Here is a 17,421-nt window from a genome sequence, read left to right on the forward strand (position 1 = left end):
CAGCGCGCAACGCCTGCCGCCAGGGGGCAGCAGAGCGCGGCCCGCCGCCGGGACGGAAGCCGAGCAGGGCCGCTTCCATCGCGTGCCCGATTCCGAGACAGCGGCGGTGTGGCCTCCGCGGGGCGGGGCGGTCTCGGCTGCGCGGGGCGGCCGGCGGGCGGCATGGTGCGGGCGGCGCTGGGCCTCTTGCCGATACTGTTGAGCTGCGCGCGGCCCCGGGGGCCCGGCCTGAGGTGGCTGTGGGGGCGCGGGGCCCGCCTGGAGGCCGTGGGGAGAAGGCGGGCCTGGGGTTGGGGCTGGCGGCGCTTGAGCTCCGAGCCGGGACCCGGGCTGGCGCACTACCAGCTCGTCTACACCTGCAAGGTGGGCACGTGGCGGGGTCGGGGCCGGGCCCGGACCCACACCTGCGCCTGGCGCAGGACGGCGCTGCGGGGACGGCGAGGAAGGGTGGAGTTGTCCTCAGGGGGCGGGGCCTTCCTGGAGAGGGGTGGGGCTATCACTCGGGGGGCGTATCCCTCTGGGAGAGGGCGGGGGCATGCGGGGTGTGGCTAATTCGGGGGGCGGGGCCTACCAGGGGTGGTGGGGTTATCACGGGGGTGGTGGGGTTATCACGGGGGCGGGGCCGGGAGCAGGGCTTCACCTCCTAGCCTCCACCAGGTCTGTGGGACCAGGTCCTCCAAGCACATCTCCAAGCTCGCCTATCACCAGGGTGTGGTCATTGTGACCTGCCCCGGCTGCCAGAACCACCACATCATCGCCGACAACCTGGGCTGGTTCTCGGACCTGTATGGGAAGAGGTGAGGCTACCTGGGAAGGGTTGGGGACAGAGGTCTATATTCCAGTGCTGGCCTGGTCCATCCTGAGTCTGGAGCCCCACCCAACCTCCCTGGGGCACCGTCCTTCTAATGAGGATTATAGAGCTCACATCTCCAGCCCAGCTTCCTTATTAATACAAGAGGTATAGTTAAGTTTGAAATTCAGATAAAACACAAGTAACTTTTTAGTAAAAGTATGCCCAAGATTGGAACATGTTTTGATTTGCTCAATTTTCCACCCTAGATCAGCTCCTTCAGCCTGCTTCACTGCCTGATTTCTGCCCTCACTGACAGCCTTTGGGGGCAGGTAGGACCTGGTTACATGTCAGGGCCACGGGCCTACCCTAAAATGAGGGTGTCAGACTAGGTTGACTCTTAAAAGCAACAGCTTGCCTTTCGCTCTGTGGTTCCTTCCCCCTACTAGCATAGCACCCCTTCCTGAGTGCCTGCTGTGGGGCCGGGATCCTAGCACGCAGCTTTCTTGTCTTCTGCTGACACTGGTTGGTTGACTGCACCAGACTTGGGGGGGGGGGCGTGTGTGTGAGGTGGAGTGGTCAGGGCCCTGGGGCTGCAGGGTCAGCCTCACCACCTTGTGGAGAGCAGTGGTGGGGGCAGTGGTCAGGAGCCTCCTGGCTGCCTGGCCCTGGTGTCACACCAGCACAGGGACTCATGTGCTCGAGGCCTGGCCTGGGGTGCCCTCGAGGGACCCAGATGCAGGACAGCTTCGTGGCCTGGAGTGTCATGGCACTTTCCTCTTTCTCAGGAATATTGAAGAAATCCTGGCGGCCAGAGGGGAGAAGGTACGCCGAGTGGCTGGCGAGGGGGCCCTGGAGCTCGTTTTAGAGTCTGCGGGCCCCCCCAAATCCACCACTGCTATGGAAGGGGCTGAGGACCAGGATCCCACCCACCCTGGCAAGACAGAGGCCAGCTGACCCGCCTTCTGCCTTCAAGAAGGATGCTCCGGCCCTGAGCCACTCTGGACTTGCCTGTTTCTATCAATAAACAAACATCACTTGCACATGCTGGGACCTGGGGCTTTCTTGTCATCCCTGGTTCTGGAGTCAGAATGACCCACAAGAACCCCCTCCAGGCTGCAGGCCAGGGCCTTCTGTGGCTGCTGGCCATGTCTGAGTGGGAAGGGGCTGGATGTGGAGTCTGAGCCCCTCCTGGCTGTGGCTGTGTGGCCTTGGGCAGGTCACTTTGCCCCTCTGAGCCTTTGTCTTCCTGTCTGCAGATGAAGATGCTCACGGTGCCACCTCGTCAGGACTATGGGTGGAAAGATGGGACTCAGGATGGGCACGGGGTGGCTCAGCCCCACCCCGACCCCAAGTGTCAGGGCCCCGATCTTTTTTTTTTTTTTTTGCCATGCCACATGGCATGTGGGATCTTAGTTCCCCAACCAGGGATCAAAACCGTGACACTGGAAGCGGGGAGTCTTAACGGTCAGGGAAGCCCCAGGGACCCGATCTTGATGGCCAGTTAGCCACTGTTCTTCCTGGGAGTGGGATCAGCACCCCCAAGCCCCACCGTGGGTCCTGTCCCTCTGGCCGGACACAAGGAGGCCCCACAGATCCTTCTGTGCCACCTGCCGTCCCCTCGATGCCCCCTGGATGGCACTGGTGAGCCGGTGCCAACCTCAGCCCTGACCCTTGGCCACTGGCCAAGCCAAGTCAGCAGGCTGGGCTGCTCACCGTGGCTGCAGGCGGGCGAGGCGGCCAAGGCGGCCATGGTGGCCAGCGGAGTGGGAGCTGGGCTGCTGTGGGCCTGGTGGTGGGCCGCCTGCCCCACGGAGTGTCCCCCTCCCCGGGGCTGTGCAGTTTGTCTCCCAACCTCGTTTGACTGCCTTCTCAGGATGTTCCTGTGTTTATGAAAGCATGTTTATTTCCAGAAGTGTTCTGGGCTGTGTGACCTTCAACATTAATCACCAGCCACAGTCTCGCAGGGTCCCCGCAGGATCCAAGCTCCTGACGGCCGCCCCCGTCAGCACGGGCCTCGGCCTTGTTCTCCAGGCGCCGGCAGCTCGTGCTCCGACTCAAACACCCCCCGTTCTTCCCGCGGTGAACAACTCCCTATTATCCTGCCCAGAGCCTCCTGTGACATGTGTGGAGTCAGTCATGGAGAACGAGCCAGCCCCGGGCCTGCTCCTCCACGGAGGCCCCGAGGGACCCGCTGGCCTTGAGACGCCAGGGCAGTGGGGCCTTGCTGCCGCCACAGGGTTGGGACCAGCTGTGGGAAGGCCCAGGGAGCTGGCTGGACCCTGAGAACACAGAGCGGACCCAGAAGGGCCACCCGGGCCAAGCCCTCCTTCCGTGGGCGGTTTGGACATGTGTACTCGCCACATCTTTTTATTGTCTGCTTTGTGACGTTTTGACGTCTGGGCCCTCTGACCCTGGAGAGCTGGTCAGTTCCTGGACATGGTAGGGCGAGTGCACCCAGGGCGGGTTCCGGACAACTCGGGCAGCCCCTCCCCCCAGAGCCCCTGAAGACCTTCTCACCGGCCGAGCGGGCCTGCTGGCCCTGCCCCACTGTTTCTTCCCACAGAAGCCACAAGAAAGGCTCCTGCCCACTCTTCCTCCCCTGCCTCCGGACCGACCCTGGCGCCTCCCCGCGTGGCCCCCGCCCAGCCGCCGTCCATCTCCAGTCCCTTCTCAAGGTGCCCCTGGCTCTTTCCACCCCCCCCCAATATCTTCCCTCCCTCATCTCTGGCCAGGATCCCCTCCAAATGGTCAAATTAGGGCCAACCTCCTGTGATCCTGTGACGGCACATCCCCAAGTGCAGTCTTCTGAGGACAGCTTGATAGGCACCGCTGGGTTCGAGGACATCAAACCAACTTCTTCCTGCAGGACTTCTCAGAGCCTTTAGCGTCCTGGCCTGGCTGTGAGCTGCTGAGAGGCACGGTGCCCCGCAGATGTTCGCTGGCAGAGCGCCAGGCTTCCCGGAGCACTGAGAACTCTCCGGGGTGGGGGGTTGGGGGCTCCCCCCTTCCCCGTATGGGCCTTGTTCTCACCCACCCTCCCTTTTCTTCACCTCACCCGAGAGGCTGCAGGATGGCAGGCTCGGTAGGGAGGCCTGGGGTTCCCCGTGCCCCGCTCGGGGGCTGCCCCACACTGCACTGCACGCCTTTCAGCAGCCTCATCTCGGCCCCAGAGCTCCTCTGGGAGGCGAGCGTGGGGCTCAGGGCTGAGGCGTGGGCTTTGGAGGACACCCTCACTGGCTGTGTGTCCCCGGGACTGCAGCCCTAGCCCTGCCCCCCCATAAATGCAGCAGGGACTGAGCCCATGTGCGGGGGTGGGCGGGAGCAGGGGCAACCTCGGGGTGGGGAGGAGGGCGCTGCTCCCCGGCCCCAGGCCCTTGGCACGGTGAAGGCTTGCTCACCCAGGTGGGGGAGTCACCGGGCCTCCGAAAGCACCAGCATCTCTGGCAGCCCTCATCCTGACACGACAGCGGTCGCCTGGCACTTTTATTTGTTTCGGGAAAAACAAGAACAAATGTACCTCTTGGGTTGGAAGGGACCCCTTGACAACATGGCAAACACACGTGTGAGCAATAAATACGCACGTACATTCGGGTGTGCGGGGCGGCCAAGCAGGAGCCTGTGCTCTGGCCTCTAACCCCACACCTGCCACCCTAACCTCACCCTCCGGGGCCCCTCCGCCCAGAGCGCCCCGGGCTGTACAGAGGGGCGGGGGCCTGGCGGCCTCCCCACGCTCAGAGGGCGGGACCTGCGGCTGGGTGAGGCGCCACGCAAGAGGAGGGCTACCGCGGGGCCGTGGGGCTGCGGCTCGACCCAGGGACACTCCAGGAGAGCTGGAGGTGGGCCCTGCAGGAGGCAGGCTGAGACGGGGTCTGGGCGAGGGTGCCGGCCATGGTCTCCCCGGAGGCCTGTCTCCTGCCCAGTCCCGAGGGCTGACTCACCCCACGGGAGAAGGCGTGATGTCATCTCGCCCCGCAGTGGGGTTGAGGGCTGGGTGCTCACTACGGCCACAGAGCTGGAGCCCTCGCACCTGCCACCCACCCACCCTGGCATGGTCAGGGTGCAGACCCCTACCAGCTGGTATTCCCAGAACCGGGCCGGCTCAGTTCCTGGGCTCCTGGGCTTGGAGTTGAGGCATGTGGAGCTCACTCCCTTCCCCACCCGCCCTGCCGGCTCAGGACCACGTGCCTGGTGGGGCTGAGGACCCCGCGTAGGGGGCACTGCCTCCACTGCCTGGTCAGGCTCCAGGCTTCCTGGGACTGGCCTCCTCCTCCTCCAGGCCGGGTAGGAGGGAGGGGAGAGGGGCTGGGAGGGGGCCCTCCCCAGGGGTGAGGCCAGACTGGGGCGAGCACAGCTGTGCTCACCACCCCTGGGGCCAGCTTCAGGAGGACAGAACCGCCTGTGCCGCTGGTGGCCCCAGAGAAGAGGCTTCAGAGACACCTTTGGGGGTTGGGGGTCAGCGGGGTTTTCACATTTGGCCGGGCGGGGAGCAGGGGGAGAGCGTAGGGGTCTGGACAGCACCGGGCTTTGGGGCCGACATGCGAAGGCCCGGCCTGGGGCAGGGGCGGGGCGAGGGCAGGGCTGGGCGGGGCAAGCCTGCAGGAAGCTGTGTACCGCGAGGGGCCGGCGCAGGACAGGAGTGGGCCCTGGCCCGAGCCTGCTGCCCTGGGGAGGGGATGGCACGGGGCCCGCATGCCCAGCGTCTGGCTCAGTGAGAAGGGCTGTGTGGCTCAGAGCCTGCCCTCAGCTGTGGCCTCGGGAGGATTTGGCTTCGGGGGGGGCGGTGCTGTGGGCATCCTGGACATTTGTGAGCTCCCCCCGGCCGCCGCCCCGGTCCAGGAGCGGGGGTGGGGCGGGCCCGGCTGTGGGTGCGAGGCCTTAGCTGGCGCCGGGCTGGCACTGCTGCCGGGGCTCAGGGGGTCCGCCCACCTCCTGCTCTGGGCTCCCAGCGAGGTCCACCCGCTGCTCGTCCATCCGCTTGGCCTGGACCCTCTGGATGAGGCTGAAGAAGTCCTCGTCGGGCATGGTGGGGCCGCGGGGCAGCACGGCCGGCGGTGGGCAGCGCTGCTCGTCGATCCTGGAGGACTGGGCAGACATGGACACGCGGGTTGGCGGCCTCGCTTCCCCAGGCCTCGGAGGGCCCAGCCCAGCGCCTGGGCCCGGTGCTCAGAGGCCCCGGGGACAACTCGGCGGCAGTGCCAGCTCAGGAGGGCCTCCCTGGGAATCAGCTCCAGGGCACAGCTGGGAGCCCTGACCCCAAGAACGGCCTACCCGGCGGGCGAGCTGCTGGGGTGGCCTCCCAGGCCTGCTCCTAAGGCCGCCAGACCATGGTGTGTTCACGAGCCCCAGGGACAGGGCGGGGCCGCAGCTCCCAGAGCTGGTTGTGCCAAGCCCGCCAAGGGCCCCATCGGGTCAGGCGGCCGGAGCCGGCGCAGCCTGTGGGGCGTGCGTGCGTGTGGGCGGGGGTTCTCGGCAGGGGCTGCTTTTGAGGCTCCTGGGACTCGCCCAGAGCTGCACTTTCCTCTCCTCTGTGGGAAGGAATGTCACATCTGGAAACTTTCCAGCATCCTGCTCGGGGGGGCTATGAGGCTGCCCCCTCCCCAGCCACTTCCCTGAGGGTTTCCTGACCCTGAAACCCCACCTGCGGTTCTGCCCCGCCCAGACTGGTGGGTGGCTGCACCCCATGGTGTCGGCCAGACCCCTCCTGCCCTCTGCACTCTGGGGGTGCCGCCTGGCCCTCGGGTTTCTCCATCCGGACGTGGAAGGCTGGAGGAATACCTGGTGGCGCACCGGCTCCAGGCTCCTGCGCTGTAGGGAGGGGCCCGCCTGAGGACGTCCTGGGGTGACCTACTCAGGGGGCCCAGGAGGAGGCCCGTGGGTCTGAGCACCCACGGGCACTCAGAGACACTGGCTGAGCCAGCACGGGGTCCAGTCCCACATGACGCGCCCTGAGACGGAGGGCCCAGGGCCCAGGGCCCAGGCCGGCCTGCGTGCAGCCTCCCGGGGAGGGGCCCTGAACTAACCGGGGCCGAGGGGCCTGGGGGACAGGCGGGACGAGGGTGGCGGAGCCCCCGACCGCCCCAGGCTGCAGGCCCACCTGGCACTTGATGAGCATGTTGAAGAACTCGTCCCCCGGTTCCTGGGGGTCCCCATCACCACGCAGGTGGCCCAGATTGTTATGGGTGATACGCAGCCCGGGCAGGCTGCCCACGCTGGCCCGCTGGTCGTCCAGGCGGCGGCTCTGGGAGCTGGCGATGAGGTCGAAGAACTCCTCGGTCTGGGGGGAGGCCGTCAGCGAGGGCTGGGCTGCGGGGCACAGGGGGTCAGGCCCGGGGAGGCAGGGACCTAGCCCACAGTGCCCCCGGAGCCCCCAGCAGCCTCTCTGCCGACCCCAGACCCCAGCTGCTCTCAGCCACTCCTGCCGTGGGCCCGACGCCCGCCTTGAGGGCCTCCAGGGGGTGACGGAGGAGAGAGCCTGGCTTCCCACACCCGCTCCGAGACCGCTGCGCCCTGACACGGTGTGTTCCGGAGGGTGGGATGATTACACGTTTCCCGGGATGCAGCTTTGGGCAAGGCGGGGACATGGGGCTCACGGTGACAGGGGGCACTTCGCAGCTGGTCCGCCCCGCCCTCAGAACACTGCAGCGGAGGGAGGGGACCGGCCCCGGCCCCCGCGGGCTCACCAATCCTCTCCTCCAGGGTGGGGGCAGCCGTGGCTTCAGCGGCCGCGGGCTGACCCTCCTCCAGGGGACAACGCTGGTCATCCATGCGGCTGCTCTGGAACTTGCTCAGCAGGTCAAAGAAGCACTCCTCGTCGGAGGATGGGGCCCGGGGGATGCTCTGGGGGGCGGGACGGGCAGTCAGTGCTGGCTCTGGGCCAGCCACAGGTGGCCCTGCTGTGCTCACCAGCCCCTCACAGACCCCCAGACACAGGTGAGTGGCTGCTCGGCTTGGGCCGAGGTCAGCACCCTCCTCTCCGCCCCCGCCCCTCCCGCTCCCAGCACCACCACCGCCTCCCCTTCTCTCCTCCCTGGTGCCCCCCAGGGGCCCCTACTGGGCACTTGTGTCAGCCGCCTGCAGTGAGTGCCACCCGTGCCTGTGCACCTCTGGAGCCCCAGCACCCAGCACAGCACTCACCAGTGTCTGCTAAACAAATAAACGAGCGAGTGACTAGGCCCTTGGCAGCTCGTTACGCACACGGGAAGGGGCGGGTGCCAGGGCCCTGGCAGCGGTGATGCTGCACCCAGAGGTGCCAGCAACGTCAGGTCATACCACCAAAGGCAAGGAGTCCGAACTGGGGGAGGTGAGGGCTTCTGTGTTCCCAGTCCCACCCCTTGTGGGGTTTGGACAGTTTTATAAGGTCCCCAGAGGATAGCAGTTGTGCGCGGGCCAGGCTAGAGAGACAGTGCTCTCATCCCCCAGCCCCTCCCTCTGCGTGCTGGCCGAGGGGGGAGTGTGGTGGGCCAGGGTCTGCTCTGGATGGCTGGGGAGAGCCAGGACGCCAGGCTGGGGGCCCTGGGTTGGTGGTTGGACCACAGGGGCTCTGGAAGATGCCCTCAGTGAGCATAGGTGTGCAGCCTGGGGGCTTCCCTGGTGGCGCAGTGGTTGAGAATCTGCCTGCCAGGGCAGGGGGACGTGGGTTCGAGCCCTGGTCTGGGAAGATCCCACATGCCGCGGAGCAACAAAGCCCGTGTGCCACAACTACTGAGCCTGCGCTCTAGAGCCCGTGAGCCACAGCTGCTCAGCCCGTGTGCCACAACTACAGAAGCCCGCGTGCCTAGAGCCCGTGCTCCGCAACAAGAGAAGCCACCGCAGTGAGAAGCCCCCACACCGCAACGAAGAGTAGCCCCCACTCACCGCAACTAGAGAAAGCCCGCGTGCAGCAACGAAGACCCAACGCAACCAAAAAAATAAAATAAAATAAATAAAATTCTTTTTAAAAGTTACATTAAGTGTGCAGCCTGGGCAACGGGGAGGGCTGACCTTGGGCTAAGCCAGCTGACCCGGGCAAGTCCCACTGCTGGGTCAGAATGGGGGGAAGGGCCGCAGTTCTGAGGCAGTGGGTGGGGTAGGGTGAGACCAGGTCACTGGGTCAGGCTGAGTCCCAACTGGCAGGGTGGCCTCAGTTCACACCTCCATGGAGGGCGTGGTCTCTCAGGGGCTGCCCAAAGGGCAGGGCCAGAGCAGGCCCACCCCCCCCGCGCCAGCCTCACCAGGCCTGGTCCAGGGCCCTGCGGGCTGACGGCTGGATGGAGTGGCTTCCAGAGGACACTTCGGGTACTAACCGGCACCCCGCTCCCTCCCTCCTCGGAAGCTGGTGCCCCCTGCCCAGCCCTGCCCAGCCCTGCCCAGCCCTGGCCCGCGCATCTCTTGGCTGGCGGCCGCCTCGTCGCTCAGAGCCTGAACTGCGCGGCCCCCAGAGCTCCCGACAACCCGTCACCAGCCCGTTTCACAGAGGAGACTGGGGCCCTGGAAGCTGGCCCAGCCTGGGCTCCCAGAGCACAGTGAGGGCTGCTTCGAGCTGGGCTCAGGCCGTGGGGCAGTGAGGCGTCCGAAGGCCGGGAGGACCCGCTGGCCGACGTGGGCAGGGAGGGAGGGGCAGCCGAGCGGGTGGTCCCACCGACCTGTGCCGGCAGGTGACAGCTCGGAGAAGACCCCACTGGGCTCAGGCTCTTGGGTCGCACCTCCCCACCCCCTGCCTGGCCAGGGCAGGTCCAGAGCCAAGCCTGGAGCTGGGGGTTCAAAATCCACCTGAGAGCCCTGCTCTCCTGTGGTGCCCAGGAAACCTGGAGGGAGGGGAGAGCCGGTGCTGAGGGGCCCGTAGGGGCCTTGGCCAGGGGGCTGCACCTAGTCCTGGCCTCCTGGGGACCTGCAGGCCCGGCAGAGAGTGGCTGGGGACCAGCGTCAACCCATGAACTGGTGGGGTCGACGGACAGGTGCCTCCCCCAGGCGCTCGTGGGCTCTGCTCGCAGGCTGGGGGGCCCCTGGCTCCGCCAGGTGTGGGGTGAGCACAGCACCACCCCACTGCAGGGGCAGCTGTTGCTCCCGCCCCCAGCCCAGCATCTGGCCCCAGCTGGGATCTCCCAGGTGAACCATAGGCCAGGTGAATGGAGCCAGGCCCCTCCCAGGAAAGGTGTGACCTGGAGGTCCCACTTCACTGGACGCATGTGTCCCCACACTCCTCCAGCCTCCCCTGGGCTGCAACTTGGGCTCAAGAGAGGCACCTGAAGGAGAGGGGGGTTTGCTGTAGGCCTCTCACGGAGCCATCACCACCGTGGCCAGGGCTGGCCTGAGGGCCCCGCCACGGTCGTCCAGACAAGCTCCCGAGGCGCTGCGCCAGAGCCATCCCAGCCTGAGACCTGGGACTGGCCCGGGGCCTGGCAGCTCTCACCGTCCCTGAGCCCAGGGCCACCTGTGAAGGGTGGGCGCCCCCTCATGCAGGGCACTGCTGGCCTGGGACCACAGGCACAGGCGGAGGCCCACGCCCCTTGCTCAGGACACTGGCCTGAATCCCAGTAGGACACGTTCAGGGGACCTGGAGGCCACCCCACGCTCCCTCCCCCCTCCTCTGCCTGACTAGGGCTCCCTCCGCCCGAGGTCAGAACTCCCTGAGGCCCACTCCATTCCCACCGCAGGGGTTTCAGCCCATCTTCTCCCCGGGAAGAAGGAGCCAGCCCTGGTCGCGCAAGCTCTCCCATCCTCCAGGCCCGGCTGTCCCCTCCAGCCGGCCTGGCCAGTTCCTCAGGGCTGCGGCTGCCCTGGCCCCCGAGCCGCCCAGGATGGGGACGTCCGAAGGCAGGTGAGTACGGATCAACACACAGGACTCACCCCCACTGAACTGGCCCGGGCGAGGCTGCTGGGAAGCTGACTGCTTGCCCGCCGGCTGACCATCCACTCGCCCCGGCCCCCCAGGAGGAGCGCTCAAGTCCAGCTCCGACAGGCCGTGAGCCTCCAGCCGTGTTAGGGACCCCCCACTCACGCGGATCCGCAGCCCTGTCTGCCAGCAGCCAAGTGGATTTGGGTGCTGGGCCACGTGGAGCCCAGGCAGGACGCCAAGGCCCCTGTGCCACTGCCCTGCCTGCAGTGCCCGGTGCCGCCTCACCGCAGAGACCTACAGGCCCTCTTAGCTTGATGCTTAAATAGGACCCAGGGCGAGGGCCCCTCCCCATCCCCGCCCACCCGCGCCGGGCGCACACGCACGCACGCACACACACACGCGCACACACACACAATCTCCGTAAACACTCGGAGATGGATTTCCCTGAGCACAGAGCCTGTGGGCAGTCACAGCAGCAGGGCGAGGGGATGAAACCTGTCTGGGGAGCACTTCCTCTCTGAGAGCAGCCCCGGCCTCCTGCCCAGCCCGGAGAGGAGCCAGACGGATCGGTGTCCTTTACCATTCTGGGCCTCAATGGTCGCGTGGCCTGACACCCTCACCCCCTGCAGAGCCGCATCACCACACAGTAGCCCCCTTGGCTTCTGCCTGGCCCCAGACCAAAGCGCCTCGGCCACAGTGCCCTCCCTGGCCTCCTGCTGCCGCCTGGGTGTCCCTTTCCTGCTCTGGGAGGTCGTGGAGTCAGCGTCAGCCCGGCCCTGGAGCCAGCAGGAGCTGACCACCCGAGGCATCTGGGTAGTCCCGGCAAGGACACCAGAGGCCCCTCTTAGGGCCCTCTCTGTCCTGCTCCTTCTACAGTGGGCTCAGAGCTGCCGGCCCCTTCCATCACAGCCCTGGGGACACGGCCACCACCAGCAGCCTGGGACTGGCCCTCTGAGGACGCCTCCTATTGGGTGCCCTGGTGGGCACGGGGGCTCAACCTACCATCGGGGTCCAGGCCTCCAGCTGGGGCCAGGCTCAGAACCCTGTTGTAGGAACTTTCTCCAAAGACACCACCATGGCCCGAAACCTTGACGTGTTCTCTATGGGGGCCAACCTATGGGTGCCAGGAGCTGACCCTGGCCTAGGAACCCCAGCCCTACCATTCCTAGCTGGACGCCCTCGAGCCATTTCTTTCGTACCCTGAGCCTCGGTTTTCCCCTTAGGGCTGCTGTAAACAAGGCACACGTGGCAAGCCTGAACCTTGACTGCCATCTATTTGGTAGAAGAGGTCCCGGAACTGCAGCTACAGGGACACTGCTGGGCCAGAACTCACAGATGGGACAGGCAAGGGGTCTCGCAGTGCTGGTCTCCGCCCGTGGCAGCCACAGTGCGTCTGGGGGGCCTGGCTCACCTCCCCGGGCCCCGCCTCTGGGGCCCAAGGCTCTGAGGCCCCCAGATGGGAGGGTGGGGTGTACGGCTTTGCCTCGGTTGCCTCTTTGGGAAGCCTTCCAAAACAGCCCTCGTGCGGGGTGGCTGGTGTGACTTAGGGATGCGAGAGAATCAGAAAGACAAGTCTCTCTTTGCGCTCCCTGCTGCAGGGCGGGGTGTGTGGGGGCCTAGGCAGCTGGGGTGCAGGCGCTGCCCCCCTCGCTCGGCCCCCGTTTCACAGCATGAACAACGGGGTGTGGGTATGGACGCCGCCGTCACCTGGTAAGTATGGTCTTGGGTGAAGCTGGGCGGTGGGGACCATGAGCACAGGCCAGGCCTCTGCTCGACCCTGGGCAGGCCTTTCTTACTCCAGAGCCCGCTGTGGCTCCCCAGTGCCCTGGCAGGGGTCCTTCCCTGCCCAGGCCCTCTCTGGCTGGGCCGACTCCAAGACTCTCCCTGACCTTTGGGGCCGGCCCAGCCCTGCTCCCCGTGCCCGGCCCCAGGACAAGTTCTCGGGCCCTCAGATCACACCCAGCCACCCTCCTCGGATCCCGCAGCCCACGCTGTGCTGGTGGCAACACCCTTGCACTGCCTGGGCCCTTGCACTGCCTGGGCTCGGGGTCGGGGCCTCCTGCCCCGAGCAGGGATCCCGTCCCCCTCCCCAGGCCCCTGTGCCCTCCCCCGCTCACCCCACTCCCCGGACACAGACTCTGGCCATCCTCTGACCCATCCAGTGGGGCTGGGGTCAAATGGGGTCAGCGGAGGCTGCCCCAGGCTCACGGGAAGACAGGTGCAAAGCAGCCATCTGGGGCTAAGAATACCCAGCATGGCACCCACGCCCCTCAAAGGCGGGGAAGGTGCTGATTAAACCCTTGGAGGGAACTATTTTTAAACTAATTCTTGGAGGCTTGGACGCAGGTGTTCTGTGCATGGGGGGCTCCAGGCTGACCTCTGAACCTGGGCGTGGCCGGACATGTGCCCCTCTGTGCCCACCCTGTACCTGACCTGCCCCTGAGAGCCTGGAGAAGCCAGCCAGGCTCCTGGGCACAGAGCGACACCTGCCAGGCAGCAAGAGACCCGTCCGGCTACTCGATCACTAGTGCACCCACCCCTCAACCGTCCATCCCCACCCATCTGTCCACCAGACCCCGTCTGTCTGTCTACCCCTGTACACTGTGTCCCCAGGACGAGGCTGCTGGCTGGGCCTGAGGACCTGAGCTGCACCCCCCAAGCTGTCCTGCAGACCCTTCCTAGGCTGCCTGTTGCCCACCCCCCCTCCAACATGAGGCCTCCCGTCCGGCTGATGAGTAAACCCTGTCCCTGCCCAGGGTGCCCCGGGCTTTCAGCAGGCCCTGTGCCCACCAGGTCCCAGGGACAGCACAGGGCCGTGACCTCAGCTCCCTGTAGAGGCCCGGCCCGGCCTCCAGGTGGGCTGTGCAGGATGCTGTGCAGGGTGGGCAGTGGAGCCCCTCGCGGCTCCCTGTGGCCCCCGGGGAGAAGTCGCCTACCGTGCGAGACACCTGCAGCCGGACGTCCGCGCTGTCCAGGGGGGAGTGGCCCCCCTCCCGCGGCCTCCTCTCAGCGGCGTCCGGCCCTTCCTGGGACTTCCTGCTCCTCACGGGGAGGGGGAGCAAGTCCCTGCCCGGCCCCCGCCAGTCCCCCGCGTGGTGGCTGTCTCCATTCTGCTCCTGGGGAGGGGGAGGACGGCCGGGCGTGGGAGGGGGCCGGGCCGCCAGCGCTCCCCAGCCCAGGACCCCAGGAGGGGCTGAGCACATGCAGGCAGCCCCGTTTCACTGACCCACACGGAGGTGCTCAGGGGCCCGAGGAAGAGGGAGCTGCCGGCAGCCTGGGGGCGGGGAGAGGCGGGGCGGGGACTGGGGGGGCTCTGACCACCCCAAACGTCCACCTGCCCACACTAAGCAATGGGTGACCGTGGGCGGCCCTGAGCCTTGTCCCCACAGTGGGTCCCCGTGGCTGTCCACAACTGAGCCCAGTGTACACTGAAGGGACTGGAGGTTCCGAGAGGTCAGGCCACTGCTCCTGGGCCACGCAGCACCCACCCCGGCAGGTACAGAGCGGCCCCAGGGCCCCCAAACCTGTTTGGGGTTTGTCAAGCCCCCGCTGCCCCACCCGTAATGGCCCTGCCTCCCCCTGGAGCAGAGTCCGAGGGAGGAGGGGGCGGACAGGGATGGGGACCGGCCAGGACACGGGGGCCGGCATGTCAGGAGCCGGGGCCCGGGGGGCGGGACCACGCTGAGAGGGAAGGGAGCAGCCACCGGCGCTGCGGGGTCTCCTGGGGCTCTCTCTGGGCACGTGGCCCGTCCAGGGTCCTGGGCCGCAAGGGGCACATCTGGCAGGGACGCGACGCAGACAGGAACCCCGGCGGGTGCTGGCGGCTCGGCAAACACCGCGCCGGCCTCAGTGTCCCGCTGCCCACGCTCTGCTTCTAATTGTAGGCGGCTGTCGCTTGGCTGCCACCTGCCCCCACGTGCCCCCGGCCGCCCGCCCTGAGCCCCACTCACCCGCTCCAGCGGGAGCCTCAGCAGGTCCCAGGTTTCCGCGCTCAGCCTCTGTGTCCTCTTGGGCCTGGCCCCTGCAAGGCAGCAGGCCCGGTCAGCCGGCGCCGACCCCGGGCCTCGAGGGTCACGAGCTTCCCACCTCCCAGCCCACGTGGGGGCCAACGCGGCCTCTGCACGACCGCCGCACCCCCGGCTGGACAAGCACGCAGGCATCCAGGTGGGGCTGACTGCGCAGGGGCCAGGTGGGGTCTGGCTTCCGTGCCCTGCCCCCCTTAGCTCCAGTTCCCTGCTCGCCGTCGCTTCCACTGTCCCTCTCCTCGGACACTCTTCCTGCGTCTCCACAGCCACGGGCCTCAGCCTTGGCTCCGCTGCTCCCACACCCTGTGCCTGCCCACCCCCACCCCGCCCACACCGGGGCAGCCCAGGTCCTCGGGGGTGGGGGGGGCGGGCTGAGTGAACTCTCCCGAGGGCTGGGCCTGGCGAGGCCAGGAAGCACGGTGGGCAAAATGACCGAGGCCTCCGGCGCCAGTGGACACCCTGGGGGCCGCGTCTCAGCACCACTGGCCTTGGACCGGTCACCCACCCTGCGGAGCTCAGCCCCCTCCACGCCCACCCCTCCCGCCCCCGTCAGATGGTGCCGGCGGACACACTGCCCACAGCGCAGGGGGTCTGGAAAGCATCTCATGGCCCCTGGCGCGTCTCGGGCGCCCAGCGAGCTGCGGCCGTGGATGCAACGGTTCGCTCTCCATCCCCACCGCCAGCACCCACCGCCCGCGGCTCCGATCGTGAAGCTAAGCTGCTCTGTGGACGCCCACGGTGCGGCGTGGGGAGCTGGACCCAGAGCCCGCCCTGTCCAGCCCCTCACTGCGGCCAGGTGCACACGCCACAGCGAGCGGCCTCGAGGGGTGGGTGGGGAGCCCTCCACCTGGCCTGGCCTGGGTTCTGGGCCCACACCCATTGTCTGGGACACGGTCCCCAGAAGGGAGCCGGCTCTGGCGCTCAGGCATTCAGACCGGCCCAAAGCAAACATCCAGAGCCTCACCAGAACTAGCTGGGCAGGTGGCCTGGGGCAGCTGGCGACGGCGGCCGTGCCCTCCTCCCTGTCCTGGCCCCAGGCCCTGAGGAAGCCACACGCCGTCCCCCTGCCCTCCTAAGGCTGAGAAACGTGCCAGTCTGAGGTGGGGACGCAATGATCCTTGGACGGGCGTCGGCTGTCCCGGGAGCTGGGGAGGAGTGGCCACAGCGGCCCGACCAGGTGGCAGCCAGGCAGCTCCTGGAAGCGTTCCCCCAGGACCGGGCCAGCTGACGGCCCCCTGTCCCACTGGTTGGCCGTGGTGGTCATGCAGGCCTGCCATTGCCCACCCCCCTCCCCCTTCCCCGAAGAAAATAGCCCCCGGCTGGCAGGCTTCTGCCAGGCCCCGAGCCAGAGGGGCGCAGCCTCGGGGCACACGGCCCACCCACAGGTGAAGGAGAGGAGAAGAGGGGGGTCGGGTTGGGTCCCCCCGCCCACCCCCAGCGTCACGAGGAAGGCAGCTCTGAGGAGGAAACGAAGGAACTGGCCCCGAACCAAAGGACTGGGGACCCCACGCCTGGCGGCCCTTACCCCACCCCACCCCCGGCCTGCAACAGCCCTGCTCCGTCTCCTGCCGCCCCAGCGAGGGGCCCCACTCGCTGCCCGACCCTGTCCGCTGGGCCCCGGCCCCGCACAGCTGCTCCTGCCCCGCCTGGCCCTCCACCATGAAAGGTCCCTCTGAGATGCAGCCCTCGCCCGGCTCCAGGGCGGGTCCCTAACGGCCCATGTGGACAGCGGGCGGAAGGCCCTCCGGGCCGGGCTAAATGCGTCCTCTGTCTGGAGAGCGCGTTCTGAACCCAGAGCTTCCAGCGGTCCCTGAGCTGAGCCCGCCCTGACTGGGGGCATTCAGGCACCACTGGCTGGCTTCCTGCCCCGCCCGCCCAGAATCAGGCCTGGAAACTTCCCGAGGACTGCGCACCACGCCTGGCCTGTGCGGCACCTCGTCGTCCTCTGTCCCCACCACCCACTGGTTTCCAGCTGCCCGGCCTGGTGCCCCCGGCCTCCTACCTCATGTCCACTCCCTACTCCTGGTGGCTCCACCTTCAGGGCCGACCCAGAATCCGAGCCCCCGAGCCCCATTGCCTCCCTGCCCAGCCTTGCCCTGTGGTCCCCTCTCCATGCAGGGGCCAGAGAGATGTCCCAAGGATCTGGGTTAGATCTTCCTCTGCTGCTGGACCTGCAAGGGCCCCGCTGCTGTGAGGGTGGGGCTTACACAAGGGCCCAGGGCTCCTCCCCGGCGGGGTCCCTCCTGCCTCAGGCTGTTCCCTCCACTAGGACTGCAGCTCCTTCTCAGGCTCAGGGCTCCCTCTCATCACTCCTTCAAGTCTTCACTCAAACGTCGCTTATAGATTGAATATTCTGCACCCTCCCAGATTTCGTTTGTCGAAGCCCCAAACCCCAATGTGATGGTACAGCAGGTGGGGCCTGGGGATATGATTAGGGTTGGCTGAGGTCATGAGGGTGGGGCCCTCACAATGGGATCAGTGCCCACATGAGGAGCCCAGAGAGCTCCTTCGCTCTCTTCCCCCCACACCCCACCCACCCCATCTGTAAACCAAGAGGCCCTCACAGAACCCCGCCATGCTGGCACCCCGCTCTGGAACATCCAGCCCCCAGAACTGTGAGAAATAAACGTCCATGGTTTAAGCCACCCAGTCTGTGGGGTTTTGTTATGGGGCTCGAGCTGCTACCCGCTGCTGTATTTTTGGCTACACCCTGCCCCACCCAACTTTCCTAACCAGCCCCCAGAGCACCTGTAACATGTGATTCTCTTTCCGCACATTTATCATTTATC

The 17,421-nt window shown here is 67.0% G+C and overlaps 2 protein-coding genes across 4 annotated transcripts in view; one reads left to right on the forward strand and one right to left on the reverse strand.

The window, feature by feature from the left end:
* Positions 1 to 26: 26 nt before the first annotated feature.
* Positions 27 to 1,833, forward strand: DNLZ (DNL-type zinc finger). Its single transcript, XM_082627069.1, has 3 exons — positions 27 to 363; positions 658 to 797; positions 1,579 to 1,833. The coding sequence occupies exons 1-3, from the start codon at positions 163 to 165 to the stop codon at positions 1,745 to 1,747; spliced, it is 510 nt and encodes a 169-aa protein (XP_082483195.1). The 5' UTR covers positions 27 to 162; the 3' UTR covers positions 1,748 to 1,833.
* A 2,445-nt stretch (positions 1,834 to 4,278) lies between these two features.
* The window catches only part of GPSM1 (G protein signaling modulator 1), a 30,242-nt gene continuing 17,099 nt past the window's right edge, over positions 4,279 to 17,421 (reverse strand). For 2 of the 3 annotated variants that reach the window (XM_082627080.1, XM_082627082.1), the window contains exons 10-14: positions 14,558 to 14,628; positions 13,544 to 13,723; positions 7,474 to 7,630; positions 6,888 to 7,096; positions 4,279 to 5,875 (exon numbers count right to left, since the gene is read on the reverse strand). In XM_082627080.1, the coding sequence (XP_082483206.1) occupies positions 5,669 to 5,875; positions 6,888 to 7,096; positions 7,474 to 7,630; positions 13,544 to 13,723; positions 14,558 to 14,628 (824 nt within the window). In that variant the 3' untranslated portion in view covers positions 4,279 to 5,668. The remainder of the gene's footprint in view (positions 5,876 to 6,887; positions 7,097 to 7,473; positions 7,631 to 13,543; positions 13,724 to 14,557; positions 14,629 to 17,421) is intronic. The other variant, XM_082627081.1, reaches the window with a different exon arrangement.

The sequence above is a fragment of the Mesoplodon mirus genome, assembly GCF_964341445.2.
Source record: "Mesoplodon mirus genome assembly, chromosome: 1".
NCBI classification, from domain to species: Eukaryota; Metazoa; Chordata; class Mammalia; order Artiodactyla; family Ziphiidae; genus Mesoplodon; species Mesoplodon mirus.

Bases quoted from the DNA above. Each gene is read 5' to 3' on its own strand.
- DNLZ (XM_082627069.1), top strand. From the start codon at position 163: ATGGTGCGGGCGGCGCTGGGCCTCTTGCCGATACTGTTGAGCTGCGCG. The intron at 364-657 runs GTGGGCACGTGG...AGCCTCCACCAG, and splicing joins AGCTCGTCTACACCTGCAAG to GTCTGTGGGACCAGGTCCTC. The intron at 798-1,578 runs GTGAGGCTACCT...CCTCTTTCTCAG, and splicing joins TCGGACCTGTATGGGAAGAG to GAATATTGAAGAAATCCTGG.